The sequence below is a fragment of the Heptranchias perlo genome, unplaced genomic scaffold, assembly GCF_035084215.1.
Source record: "Heptranchias perlo isolate sHepPer1 unplaced genomic scaffold, sHepPer1.hap1 HAP1_SCAFFOLD_373, whole genome shotgun sequence".
Classification (NCBI taxonomy): Eukaryota; Metazoa; Chordata; class Chondrichthyes; order Hexanchiformes; family Hexanchidae; genus Heptranchias; species Heptranchias perlo.
This window is the reverse complement of record NW_027139385.1, coordinates 111,077-125,635: the sequence shown is the minus strand read 5'-3', so window position 1 is coordinate 125,635 and position 14,559 is coordinate 111,077. Positions and strand designations below refer to the sequence as shown.

Sequence of the window (14,559 nt, the reverse complement as noted above, 5' to 3'; positions counted from 1 at the left end):
GAGCGAGGGCCAGAGAGACGGGCCGGGGCGGGGGGGAGCGAGCGAGCGAGGGCCAGAGAGACGGGCCGGGGGCGGGGAAAGCAAGCGAGCGAGGGCCAGAGAGACGGGCCGGGGGGGAGGGAGCGAGGGCCAGAGAGACGGGCCGGGGCGGGGGGGAGCGAGCGAGCGAGGGCCAGAGAGACGGGCCGGGGGCGGGGAAAGCAAGCGAGCGAGGGCCAGAGAGACGGGCCGGGGGGGGGGGGAGCGAGCGAGCGAGGGCCAGAGAGACGGGCCGGGGGGGGGGGGGGGAGCGAGGGCCAGAGAGACGGGCCGGGGGGGGGGGGGGGGGGGGGGAGCGAGCGAGCGAGGGCCAGAGAGACGGGCCGGGGGCGGGGAAAGCAAGCGAGCGAGGGCCAGAGAGACGGGCCGGGGGGGGGGGGAGCGAGGGCCAGAGAGACGGGCCGGGGCGGGGGGGAGCGAGCGAGCGAGGGCCAGAGAGACGGGCCGGGGGCGGGGAAAGCAAGCGAGCGAGGGCCAGAGAGACGGGCCGGGGGGGGGGGAGCGAGCGAGCGAGGGCCAGAGAGACGGGCCGGGGGGGGGGGGGGGGAGCGAGGGCCAGAGAGACGGGCCGGGGGGGGGGGGGAGCGAGCGAGCGAGGGCCAGAGAGACGGGCCGGGGGGGGGGGGAGCGAGCGAGCGAGCGAGGGCCAGAGAGACGGGCCGGGGGGGGGGGGGGGGGGGAGCGAGCGAGCGAGGGCCAGAGAGACGGGCCGGGGGGGGGGGGGGGGGGCGAGCGAGCGAGGGCCAGAGAGATGGGCCGGGGGGGGGGGGGGGGGGGAGGGAGCGAGGGCCAGAGGGGGGGGGAGCGAGCGAGCACCAGAGAGACGGGCCGGGGGGAGGGGGAGCAAGCGAGCGAGGGCCAGAGAGACGGGCGAGTGGGGAGTGAGCGAGCGAGCGAGGGCCAGAGAGACGGGCCGGGGGGAGGGGGAGCGAGCGAGGGCCAGAGAGACGGGCGAGTGGGGAGTGAGCGAGCGAGGGCCAGAGAGACGGGCCGGGGGCAGGGGGGGGGGGAGCGAGCGAGAGCCTGAGCACGCCGCAGGGCAGGGAACTTGCTGTGATAATAGAACCAGCGTCCCACTGAAACAGTCTGGCTCCAGACTCTCTGTGTTCTCCTGGGCCGGTGGCTTTTCCCAGCGTTTAAGACCAGGGTTAATTGTCTCAGCGGCAGTTCCATCTGTCTGAGCCCGCCCTCAAAGCCTTGCTTCAGAGCCGGCCAACAATCGGTGGGCACGGGCCATTTGCTCAGCTATGCCAGCAACAGCCTGGCACAGAATGCTGAGCATGGGCTGCCCTCGACCACATCTCGAGGACGATAACTTGTATCTCCTTTAACAGGAGCGATTATCAGGCAAAATCCAACAGCGAGCCACACGAGGAGATATTAGGACAGGTGACCAAAAGCTCGGTCAAAGAGGGAGGTTTTAAGGAGCGTCTTAAAGGAGGAGAGAGAGGGGGAGAATTCCAGAGCTTAGGGCCCAGCCGTCAATGGTGGAGCGATGGGAATCGGGGATACGCAAGAGGCCGGAGTTGGAGGAGCGCAGAGATCACGGAGGGTCGTAGGGGCTGGAGGAGGTTACAGAGATAGGGAGGGGGGGGGCGAGGGCCATGGAGGGATTTGAACAGGAGGATGAGAATTGTAGGGGCTGGAGGAGGTTACAGAGATAGGGAGGGGGGGGCGAGGGCCATGGAGGGATTTGAACAGGAGGATGAGAATTGTAGGGGCTGGAGGAGGTTACAGAGATAGGGTGGGGGGCGAGGGCCATGGAGGGATTTGAACAGGAGGATGAGAATTGTCGGGGCTGGAGGAGGTTACAGAGATAGGGAGGGGGGGCGAGGGCCATGGAGGGATTTGAACAGGAGGATGAGAATTGTCGGGGCTGGAGGAGGTTACAGAGATAGGGAGGGGGGGGGCGAGGGCCATGGAGGGATTTGAACAGGAGGATGAGAATTGTCGGGGCTGGAGGAGGTTACAGAGATAGGGAGGGGGGCGAGGGCCATGGAGGGATTTGAACAGGAGGATGAGAATTGTAGGGGCTGGAGGAGGTTACAGAGATAGGGAGGGGGGGGGCGAGGGCCATGGAGGGATTTGAACAGGAGGATGAGAATTGTAGGGGCTGGAGGAGGTTACAGAGATAGGGAGGGGGGGGCGAGGGCCATGGAGGGATTTGAACAGGAGGATGAGAATTGTAGGGGCTGGAGGAGGTTACAGAGATAGGGAGAGGTGAAGAGGAGGAACCGCAGCCATTAGACTGCCTCCTTCCCCTCCACTTCAGGGTGGAGGTCGGGCGAGAAGACAATTGGACGGGATGCTCTTCACGGTGGAAGAGACAATGGGCGAGGACCGGGGGGGGGGGGGGGTAATGTTTGGGAACTGCCCTGCTGCCATCTGGTGGGCAGAGAGGGCGAGCGCGGCCCCCCCACACACGCACACGCAGAGAGGGCGAGCGCGGCCCCCCCCACACACGCAGAGACAGAGACAATGCGAGCGCCCCACACACAGGCAGAGTGCAAGAGCCCCACACGCACAGTGACACAGCGAGCCACGCACGCGTGGAGACACACAACGAGCCGAAGAGAGAACCAGACCAGGCACAATCTGCCCCTCGTATCAGATGCTGTTTAATATAAACACAAAGCTTCCAATTTTTATTATTTTTTTGTACACACACACACACACACACGGGGGAGGGAGCAGTCCTGTTTCCCGTTCCTCAACTCCACCGTCTGCCGGAATGTCCAGAGACGCCAGTCGGGCAACTCGGCCGCCAGAGGGGGCACCGCAGTCCCTTTCCCCCGCAGCCGTGAACCGCGAAGAATCGTCTGTTGCTTGGGGGTTGCTGTGGGAGGCTCCCTTTTACAGGGACCGCGACCACTCCAAAATCAACACAGCTTGCAGCAAACCCACCCATCGGTGACCCGCATGCTGCTGTGAACGGTTGTGCTCAACAAGGGGAGAAACATCATTGCTGGAGAAAAGCAGCCATTCCCACTTAGACACCATCAACCCCTCTCCACTCGTGTACCAGAGTAAAGCTCCCTCTACACTGTCCCATCAAACACTCCCAGGGCAGGTACAGGGTTAGATACAGAGTAAAGCTCCCTCTACACCGTCCCATCAAACACTCCCAGGGCAGGTACAGGGTTAGATACAGAGTAAAGCTCCCTCCACACTGTCCCATCAAACACTCCCAGGGCAGGTACAGGGTTAGATACAGAGTAAAGCTCCCTCTACACTGTCCCGTCAAACACTCCCAGGGCAGGTACAGGGTTAGATACAGAGTAAAGCTCCCTCCACACTGTCCCATCAAACACTCCCAGGGCAGGTACAGGGTTAGATACAGAGTAAAGCTCCCTCTACACTGTCCCGTCAAACACTCCCAGGGCAGGTACAGGGTTAGATACAGAGTAAAGCTCCCTCTACACTGTCCCATCAAACACTCCCAGGGCAGGTACAGGGTTAGATACAGAGTAAAGCTCCCTCTACACTGTCCCATCAAACACTCCCAGGGCAGGTACAGGGTTAGATACAGAGTAAAGCTCCCTCTACACTGTCCCATCAAACACTCCCAGGGCAGGTACAGGGTTAGATACAGAGTAAAGCTCCCTCTACACTGTCCCATCAAACACTCCCAGGGACAGGTACAGGGTTAGATACAGAGTAAAGCTCCCTCTACACTGTCCCATCAAACACTCCCAGGGCAGGTACAGGGTTAGATACAGAGTAAAGCTCCCTCTACACTGTCCCATCAAACACTCCCAGGGCAGGTACAGGGTTAGATACAGAGTAAAGCTCCCTCTACACTGTCCCATCAAACACTCCCAGGGCAGGTACAGGGTTAGATACAGAGTAAAGCTCCCTCCACACTGTCCCGTCAAACACTCCCAGGGCAGGTACAGGGTTAGATACAGAGTAAAGCTCCCTCTACACTGTCCCATCAAACACTCCCAGGGCAGGTACAGGGTTAGATACAGAGTAAAGCTCCCTCCACACTGTCCCGTCAAACACTCCCAGGGCAGGTACAGGGTTAGATACAGAGTAAAGCTCCCTCTACACTGTCCCAAACACTGGGCACCTCCGAGGTGGTGGGTCCACACCGGGAGTTTGCAGAAAGCGAGATGGCGGGGATAAATAATATCTCCTCTCCCCCTCCCGCCCAGAGACCCCTTGGGTTTCGAGGGGCTGAATTCAGGCACCCTCCGATCGAGTGTAAGAAAACACGCACACACTTTGAGCGGAGCCGGGTATAAGTTGCTCGTACAATTGCTCCTTCATAACTTAAGAGAAACAAAAAAAACATAATAACTTATATACGACAGAGAATCAGCAAAAATTTTTTCTTGCATTTCTTTTTGTACAAAAGTGAAAAAGTCGTGCCCCCCCCAAACCCACACACACACACGTTCCTCCTTCCCCTCCCCACTGCCCCCTCCCCAACACTTGGTCAGTTTGCCGTTCTCAAACAGGGTCCATGATTGCGACGGGAGGCGATTGAAAGGAGGAGGGAGGAGGATTCCGCAGGGTCCTAGAGCCGGCGCAGCGCCCGCTTCTTCTCGCCTTTCTTCTTGGTCGCCGATTTCCTGTCCTTGTCGCCGGCGTGCTTCTTGGCCATGGGTCCCTCGGCCGGGGGCGGGTGGGGAGGCGGCGGCGGCGGGGGGCAGGAGGAGGAGGCAGAGGAGCAGGCCTGGGGGGCCTCCCTGGAGCGGCCCCGGGCGTGGATCTCAGTCAGGAGGCGGGCCCGCGAGGCGTACTCGTCGTACTCCTCCAGGAGCAGGCGGCCCGCCTCCTCGTTCAGCGCAGACTCCGGGTTGGGGTGGATCAGCAGGCACTTGATCGTCTGGAGAGGGGGAGGGGAGGAAGGCGGCAATCAGGTCACGGCTCAAAAAAAGGGGGAAAGAAGGAAAGGAGGAAAAAGACACAGATGGACACAACTCGGGAAGTGAATCAAACACAGGTCCAAGCACACACGACAGAGTACCGGGTACGGTAACATAGCGGTTACGTTACTGGACTAGTAATCCAGAGTCATGAGTTCAAATCCCGCCACGGCAGCTGGGGAATTTAATTTAATTTAATTCAATGAATTAAATAGATAAAAAACTATCAGTAATGGTGGCCATGAAACTACCGGATTGTCGTAAAAACCCACCTGGTTCACTAATGTCCTTTAGGGACGGAAACCTGCCGTCCGCACTCGGTCTGGCCTTTTTGTGACTCCAGACCCACAGCAATGTGCCCTCTGAAATGGTCCAGCAAGCCACTCAGTTGTTCAAGAAGGCGGCTCACCACCACCTTCTCAAGAGGCAACTAGGTACGGGCAATAAATGCCGGCCTCGCCAGCGACGCCCACATCCCACGAACGAATAAAAAGATTTTTGTTTGGCCGGGGTATTAAGGGTTACAGAACTACAGCAGACAGATGGAGTTAAGATACAGATCAGCCCTGATCTAATTGAATGGCAGAACAGGCTCAAGGGGCTGAATGGGCCTCCTCCTGTTCCTATGGTAAGAGGCTCGAGGGGCTGATCCGGCGAGACGCTGCCCCCACGGTCGATGTGCAGCCAACACTCTCCCTTCGAGGGGAGGGTCTCTTGGGATGCAGGGAGGGGGGCGGAGAAACACTGACTCACCAGCAGGATGTGGCGGATCCCCAGCTCAGCAGTCCAGTCTTTCTTTAGGACGTTGACGCAGATCTCGCCGCTGGGACTCACGTTGGGGTGGAAGATCTTGGTGATAAAGTAGGCCTTGGGCGGAGCGGCAGGGAAATCCTTTCCCAGGACCAGCTTCATCTTAAACACCCCGCCAGCATAGGGCGTCCCATCTGAGAGAGAGAGGGACACAGAATCAGTGCAAGACAGGGACCAGCTTCCAAACCATAGTCCTGTATCAATCCCACACTAATCCCACTGCCCCACTCTCCCCCCATAGCCCTGTATCAATCCCACACTAATCCCACTGCCCCACTCTCTCCCCATAGCCCTGTATCAATCCCACACTATTCCCACTGCCCCACTCTCTCCCCATAGCCCTGTATCAATCCCACACTAATCCCACTGCCCCACTCTCTCCCCATAGCCCTGTATCAATCCCCACACTAATCCCACTGCCCCACTCTCTCCCCATAGCCCTGTATCAATCCCACACTAATCCCACTGCCCCACTCTCTCCCCATAGCCCTGTATCAATCCCACACTAATCCCACTGCCCCGCTCTCTCCCCATAGCCCTGTATCAATCCCCACACTAATCCCACTGCCCCGCTCTCTCCCCATAGCCCTGCATTAATCCCACTGCCCCGCTCTCTCCCCATAGCCCTGTATCAATCCCACTGCCCCGCTCTGGATGATCTTCAACCTCAACTCCACTTTCCCGCCCAATCCTCCTATTCCTTGATTCCCTTAGTGTCCAAAATCTCACAACCTTGAATATTCTCAACGACTGAGCATCCACAGCCCTCTGGGGTGGAGAATTCCAAAGATTCACCACCCTCTGAGTGAAGAAATTCCTCATCAGTCTTGAATGTCCGACCCCTTATCCTGAGACTATGCCCCCTCGTTCTCGACTCTCCAGCCAGGGGAAACAACCCCATAGAATCTTATACATTTCAATGAGATCACCTCTCATTCTTCTAAACTCAAGTGTATAGGCAAGTACATCCTTCTTTAGAAAAGGAGACCAAAACTGTACACAATACTCCAGGTGAGATCTCAAAGCCCTGTACAATTGTAGAAAGACTTCCTTACTCTTATACTCCAACCCCCTTGCAATAAAGGCCAACATGCCATTTGCCTTCCTGATTGCTTGCTGTACCTGCATGTTAACTTTCTATGTTTCTTGTACGAGGACACGCAAATCCCTCTGAACACCAACATTTAATAGTTTCTCACCATTTAAAAAATATCCTGTTTTTCTATTCTTCCTACCAAAGTGAATAACCTCACATTTCCCCACATTATACTCCATCTGCCACCTTCTTGCCCACTCACCTGTCTATATCCCTTTGCAGATTTTGTCCTCACAGCTTACTTTCCCACCTGGCTTTGTATCATCAGTAAACTTGGATACATTACACTCGGTCCCTTCATCTAAGTCATTAATATAGATTGTAAATAGCTGAGGCCCGAGCACTGATCCTTGCGGCACCCCACTAGTTACAGCCTGCCAACCTGAGAATGACCTATTTATCCCGACTATTTTCTATCCGTTAACCAATCCTCTATCTATGCTAATTATCCCCAACCCCTTCAGCCCTAATCTTGTGCAACAACCTTTTGTGGGGCACCTTATCGGATCACTGTTGAAAATTCAAATATGCAACATCTACTGGTTTCCCCCTTATCTACCCTACTAATTACATCCTCAAACTCAGGATTTGTCGAACACGATTTCCCTTTCATAAAACAGTGTTGACTCTGCCTAATCATTTTATGTATCAATCCTAAACTAATCATCCCACTGCCCCGTTCCCTCCCCACAGCACTGTCTGAATCCTAAACTAAGTTTTTTGATGAGGTAACAGAGGGTCAATGAGTGCAATGCAGTTGATGTGTATATGGACTTTCAAAAGGAGTTTGATAAAATGCCACAAAATAGGCTTGTCATCAAGATTGAAGCCCATAAAATAAAGGGGACAGTAGCAGCATGGGTACAGAACTGGCTAAGTAACAGAGTAGTGGTGAAGGGTTGTTTTTCTGACTGGAGGGAGGTGTACAGTGGTGTTCCCCAGGGGTCAGTGCTGGGACCACTGCTTTTCTTGATATATATGAATGACTTGGGTGTACAGGGCACAATTTCAAAATTTGCAGATGACACAAAACTTGTAAGTGTAGTGAACAGTGAGGAGGATAGTGATGGACTTCAAGAGAACATGGACAGGCTGGTGGAATGGGCGGACACGTGGCAGATGAAATTTAACAGAAAAATGTGAGGGGACACATTTCGGTAGGAAGAATGAGGAGATGCAATATAAACTAGAGGGCACAACTCTAAAAGGGGTACAGGAACAGAGAGATCTGGGGGTATATGTGCACAAATCATTGAAGGTGGCAGGGCAGGTTGAGAAAGCGGTTAAAAAAGCATACGGGATCCTGGGCTTTATAAATAGAGGCATAGAGTACAAAAGTCATGAACTTTAATAAAACACTGGTTCGGCCACAACTGGAGAATTGTGTCCTTTAGGAAAGATGTGACGGCCTCAGAGAGGGTGCAGAGGAGATTTACTAGAATGATTCCAGGGATGAGGGACTCCAGTTACGTGGACAGACTGGAGAAGCTGAGGTTGTTCTCCTTGGAACAGAGACGGTCGTGAGGGGATATGATCGAGGTGTGCAAAATCATGAAGGGTCTAGACAGAGTAGATAAAGAGAAACTGTTCTCATTGGTGGAAGGGTCAAGAACCAGAGGACACAGATTTAAGGTGATTGGCAAAAGAACCAAAGGCGACATGAGGAAAAACTTTTTTTTTTAAAAAAACACAGCAAATGGTTAGGATCTGGAATGCACTGCCCGAGGGGGTGGTGGAGAGCAGATTCAATCATGGCCTTCAAAAGGGAACTAGGTAAATACTTGAAAGGAAAAAATTTGCAGGGCTACGAGGATAGGACAGGGGAGTGGGACTAGCTGGATTGCTCTTGCCTAGAGCCGGCACGGACTCGATGAGCTGAATGGACTTCTTCCATGCTGTAACCACTATGATTCTAATCCCACGGCCCCGCTCTCTCCCCGCAGCCCTGTATTTTTTTTTCGTTATTCATTCATGGGATGTGGGCTTCGCTGGCGAGGCCAGCATTTATTGCCCATCCCTAATTGCCCCTCGAGAAGGTGGTGGTGAGCCGCCTTCTTGAACCGCTGCAGTCCGTGTGGTGAAGGTTCTCAGTGCTGTTAGGAAGGGAGTTCCAGGATTTTGACCCAGCGACGATGAAGGAACGGTCGATATATTTCCAATTCGGGATGGTGTGTGACTTGGAGGGGAACATGCAGGTGGTGGTGTTCCCATGTACCTGCTGCCCTTGTCCTTCTAGGTCACAAGTCCCCAGATGTTAGTGAGGAGGACTTTGCAGGGTCGACTGGGCTTGGTTTGCCTTTGTCGTGTCCGGTGCCGGGTGGTCCGTCCGGTTTTATTCTTATGACTACTTTTTTTTTTAAGCGAGATTTTACAACTGAGTGTCTTGCTGGGCCATTTCAGAGGGCAATTAAGAATCAACCACATTGCTGTGGGTCTGGAGTCACATATAGGCCAGACTGGGTAAGGACGGCAGGTTTCCTTCCCTAAAGGACATTAGTGAACCAGATGGGTTTTTATGACAATCCGGTAGTTTCATGGCCACCATTACTGATACTTGTATTTTAATTCCACATTTTTTATTTAATTAATTGAATTTAAATTCCCTAGCTGCCGTGGTGGGATTTGAATTCATGAGTCCAGGCCTCTGGATTACTAGTCCAGTAACATAACCACTATGCTACCGTACCCTTGAGTCAATCCCATACGAATCCCACTGCCCCACTCTCTCCCCATAGCCCTGTAACAATTCCACAGGCCTCTCCCCATAGCCATTCCCTCGAGGCGGTGCTGTACCTGGGCCCTCGATTGTTGCCTGCAGATCGGTGATGTCCTCCTCATTGGTGAAGATTTTGATTCCCTCTGGAGGCTCCATGGCCAGGGTGGACACCTCTTTCCACACCTGGCGGATGATGTGAGGCGGGAGGTTCTCCACGTTGGAATTCTGCGGCCAAGAGGAAAGGACTAACGTTAGACAGAGGAGTTGATGAGGCGATTCCCTTTCCCACTGGGAAGTGCAGCCACGTACTGCAGTCCAGGTGGCCATTTTGTGCACAAGATCTCACAAAACAGCAACCCGGTGAACGTTTGGCTAATGTTTTATTTGGGGTGGGGGGTAAAAAAAAAATACAAGGGTGGCCCGGGGGGGCTGGAGGGAGGAGGAGGGAAGATGGCCAAAGCCCAGTGGGGGGGCTGGAGAGAGGAGGAGGAAAGACAGCCAATCAAAGCCCAACGGGGCCGGAGGGAGGAGGAGGAGGAAAGACGGCCAATCAAAGCCCAACGGGGCCGGAGGGAGGAGGAGGAGGAAAGACGGCCAATCAAAGCCCAACGGGGCCGGAGGGAGGAGGAGGAGGAAAGACGGCCAATCAAAGCCCGAGGGGGCCGGAGGGAGGAGGAGGAGGAAAGACGGCCAATCAAAGCCCGAGGGGGCCGGAGGGAGGAGGAGGAGGAAAGACGGCCAATCAAAGCCCGAGGGGGCCGGAGGGAGGGGTAGGAGGAAAGACGGCCAATCAAAGCCCGAGGGGGCCGGAGGGAGGGGCCGGAGGAAAGACGGCCAATCAAAGCCCGAGGGGGCCGGAGGGAGGAAAGACGGCAAATCAAAGTCCGAGGGGGCCGGAGGGAGGAGGAGGATAGATGGCCAAACAAAGCCCGAGGGGACTGGAGGGGGGAGGAGGGAAGATGGCCAATCAAAGCCCGAGGGAGCTGTGGGGGGGGGGGGGGGAAGGAGGAGGTAGGAAGACGGCCAATCAAAGCCCGAGGGGGACTGGAGGGAGGGAGAACAAAGGAAAGCTGTAGCTGACCACGAGGATGGTATAATCCAATCGGAATAAAGCCAATGGCCTTGACCATTCCTGAACCTCCGCACACAAGGCAGATTCTTAAAAGGGCACGGCTGACTGCTGGAACCATCCAGAAATGGGTCATGTACTCCTGAAGACAAAACCTAGGGCCACACTGAGGCTTATTGTGTTAATCTTCCCTGTACTTCAAAATCTGTCTCCCTATTTGGCCAAATATTGTAATTAATGAAGTCTTTTAACGTCCCTCAAACACGACCCATTTCAAGGGAAAACACAGACAGCCCCTTCAAACACAGCCATGAACTCCAGCTCATCCAAAACTCCTGCTGCCCCCGTATCCTATCTCACACCAAGTCCCGTTCACCCATCACCCCCTGTGCTCGCTGGACCGACACTGGTTCCCGGTCCGGGAACGCCTCGATTTTAAAATTCTCATCCTCCTGTTCAAATCCCTCCATGGCCCTCGCCCCCCCTCCCTATCTCTGTAACCTCCTCCAGATCCTTTATTGCTTTGGCCTCTTGTGCAGGGTCACCCCCCCACTCCCCTCCGTTAGCCCCACATTGTCAGCTGTGCCCCCAGCTCCAAGCCTCACTCTCTGGGCCCCTCGAACACACTCTCCTTTAAGACTCTTCTTAAAACCCACCTCTTTGACCAAGCTTTGGTCACCTGTCCTAATACCTCCTCCTTTGGCTCGGCATCCAATTTTGTCCGATTGTGACTGCTCATTCACGGAAGCATAGAGCGCCTCACCAATTTAACGTGCGGGCCTGGATTATGGGGCTCGAGTCCGAGAGTATATCCATCTACCTCCGACAGTGCAGCACTCCCTCAGTACTGGGACCGGGGAGTGTGGGCCTGGATTATGGGGCTCGAGTCCTAGAGTATATCCATCTCCCTCCGACAGTGCGGCACTCCCTCAGTACTGGCACCGGGGAGTGTGGGCCTGGATTATGGGGCTCGAGTCCTAGAGTATATCCATCTCCCTCCGACAGTGCAGCACTCCCTCAGTACTGGCACCGGGGAGTGTGGGCCTGGATTATGGGGCTCGAGTCCTAGAGTATATCCATCTACCTCCGACAGTGCAGCACTCCCTCAGTACTGGCACCGGGGGAGTGTGGGGCTGGATTAAGGGGCTCGAGTCTCTGGAGTGGGGGCTTGAATCAATGACCTTCTGACGCGAAGTGAAAGTGCGAGCCACTGAGCCAATTTGTATCAAAAACCCAAACCAATGGTTCAAGAAAGCCCACCGCCACCTTCTGAGGCCAACCAGGGGATGGGCAATAAATGCCAGCACCACCCACAGCCCCAGAATTAATTAGCAAAAAGCTGTTCATCCAATGAATGACCCATCGTTGCACAAGAACAGAATAGGAGCAGGAGTCGGCCATTCGGCCCCTCGAGCCTGCTCCGCCATTCAATCGGATCATGGCTGATCTTTGACCTCAACTCCACTTTCCCGCCCGATCCCCATCTCCCTCGATTCCCCAGAGTCCAAAAATCCATTGATCTCAGTCTTCAATATCCTCAACGACTGAGCGTCCACAGCCCTCTGGGGTAGAGAATTCCAAAGATTCACCACCCTCTGAGTGAAGAAATTCCTCCCCATCTCAGTCTTGAATGTCCGACCCCTTATCCTGAGACTATGCCCCCTAGTTCTAGATTCTCCAGCCAGGGGGGAAACAGCCTCTCAGCATCTACCCTGTGAAGCCCCCTCAGAATCTGATGTGTTTCAATGAGATCCCCTCTCATTCTTCTAAACTCCAGAGAGTATCGGCTCATTCTACTCAATCTCTCCTCATAGGACAACCCTCACCCCCCCCCAACAACTCTCCCTTCCTACTCCCCCCTCTCCCCCTCCCCTCTTCCTCCCCCCCCTCCCTCCCTCCCCGCCTCCTTCCTCCCTCCCTGCTCCCTCCCCGCCCCCTCCCTGCCCCCCTCCTCCCTCCCTCCTCCTCCCTCCCCTCCCTCCCTCCCTTGCCCCCTCTTCTCTTCCTCGCCCCCTCCTCCCTCCCTCCCCTCCCCCCTTTCTCACCCTCCACCCCCCCCTCTCCCCTTCCTCCCTCCCTCCACCCCCCCCTCTCCCCTTCCTCCCTCCCTCCACCCCCCTCTTCCTCCCTCCCTCCACCCCCCTCTTCCTCCCTCCCTCCACCCCCCTCTCCTCCCTCCCTCCACCCCCCTCTTCCTCCCTCCCTCCACCCCCCTCTTCCTCCCTCCCTCCACCCCCCTCTCCTTCCTCCTCTCCCCTTCCTCCCTCCCTCTCCCCCCTTCCTCCCTCCCTCTCCCCTTCCTCCCTCTTCCTCCCCCCTCTTCCTCCCCCCCTCTCCCCTTCCTCCCTCTTCCTCCCCCCCTCTCCCCTTCCTCCCTCCTCTCCCCTTCCTCCCCCCCCTCTCCCCTTCCTCCCTCTCCCCCCCCTCCCTCTCCTTCCTCCCCCCCCCTCTCCCCCTCCTCCCTCTCCTTCCTCCCCCCCCCCTCTCCCCTTCCTCCCTCTCCTTCCTCCCCCCCCCTCTCCCCTTCCTCCCTCTCCCCTTCCTCCCTCTCCCCTTCCTCCCTCTCCCCTTCCTTTTTCCACTTCTCCTCCTCCTCCTCCTCCCTCCCCCCGGCGCCTGCGCACTGACCCCGCGGCCCTCCCCGGGCTCTGGAACCTTCTCCGGTCACTCACCGCCGCCATTTGCCGCTCCGTCTCCGGCCGTGTGTGTGTGTCTCTCTCTCTTTTCTCCCGGACACTTGCGGCCCCGTTAATGGGGGGGGAGAGGGGAAAGAAATCCTCTCCTTTCTCCCCCAGTCCCGCCGCTCACCCTTCCGCCGACCGCTCCGCCTCACTCTCCCTCCCCCCCCACAACCAGCCGCTTTAATGGCGGCGCCGCCTCCTCCCTCCCTGGACGTGACGGCGCTCCGAGGCCCCGCCCCCTCCCTCCCCCACGTGGGGTATCATCCAATCCCCTCCCGGCCCTCCCCACGCACCCACGTGGGTATCGGCCAATCACCTCGCTCCCCAACCGATTTCCCCGCCCACCCACCCGCTCCCGACGCCGTCCCTCCCCTCGACGTCACCCGACCCACCACGTGCCGCCCGCCCATTGGCGGCTTTTTCAAAAATTCGAACGGCAACCGTCACCTGCCAACTGTAAGGGGGGAGGCGGGACTTCCGGCCGCGCCGACCAATCGGCGCCCGCAGATCACGTTGACAGACAGCTGGGCTGGAGCGGTGGGGTTAGGTTCAAAGGTCGGGGGGGTCAGATCTCCTTTAAAAAGTCACTTTTCCCTCACACACAATAATTATTAGATATGAAAAATGTTCTTTGTGTGTGATTCAGCCTTTTTAATTCTGAGGCCCCCCCCCCCCAATCCCCCCCCAAAAATACCCCAAATTTTGTCAATTAACTCGTTTTCGCTCAAATGAAAAATTCGCTTCACGTTTCTCCAGCGGGCAAAGGAGGGAAAGATTCAGAGAGAGAGAGAGGCAGATACGGGGAGGAGGAGCGCCGTGACGTCACCAGGAGGCGGTTATCGAGAGGAGGAGTGCCGTGACGTCACCAGGAGGCGGTTACGGGAAGGAGGAGCGCCGTGACGTCACCAGGAGGCGGTTATCGAGAGGAGGAGTGCCGTGACGTCACCAGGAGGCGGTTACGGGAAGGAGGAGCGCCGTGACGTCACCAGGAGGCGGTTATCGAGAGGAGGAGTGCCGTGACGTCATCAGGAGGCGGTTACGGGGAGGAGGAGTGCCGTGACATCACCAGGAGGCGGTTATCGAGAGGAGGAGTGCCATGACGTCACCAGGAGGCGGTTATCGAGAGGAGGAGTGCCGTGATATCATCAGGAGGCGGTTACGGGGAGGAGGAGCGCCGTGACGTCACCAGGAGGCGGTTATCGAGAGGAGGAGTGCCGTGATATCATCAGGAGGCGGTTACGGGGAGGAGGAGTGCCGTGACATCACCAGGAGGC

At 56.5% G+C, this 14,559-nt stretch overlaps 1 protein-coding gene across 1 annotated transcript; it reads right to left on the bottom strand.

Annotated features, from left to right (window-relative positions):
* Positions 1–3,790: 3,790 nt before the first annotated feature.
* On the bottom strand, positions 3,791–13,479 carry ube2s (ubiquitin-conjugating enzyme E2S). Its single transcript, XM_067978726.1, has 4 exons — positions 13,277–13,479; positions 9,613–9,760; positions 5,667–5,857; positions 3,791–4,873 (listed from the first exon to the last, which is right to left on the bottom strand). The coding sequence occupies exons 1-4, from the start codon at positions 13,283–13,285 to the stop codon at positions 4,562–4,564; spliced, it is 660 nt and encodes a 219-aa protein (XP_067834827.1). The 5' UTR covers positions 13,286–13,479; the 3' UTR covers positions 3,791–4,561.
* Positions 13,480–14,559: the final 1,080 nt, after the last annotated feature.

Bases quoted from the DNA above. Each gene is read 5' to 3' on its own strand.
- ube2s (XM_067978726.1), bottom strand. The intron at 5,858-9,612 runs GTACAGCACCGC...TCTCTCTCTCAG, and splicing joins GGCAACAATCGAGGGCCCAG to ATGGGACGCCCTATGCTGGC. The intron at 4,874-5,666 runs GTGAGTCAGTGT...CCCCCTCTCCAG, and splicing joins GGATCCGCCACATCCTGCTG to ACGATCAAGTGCCTGCTGAT.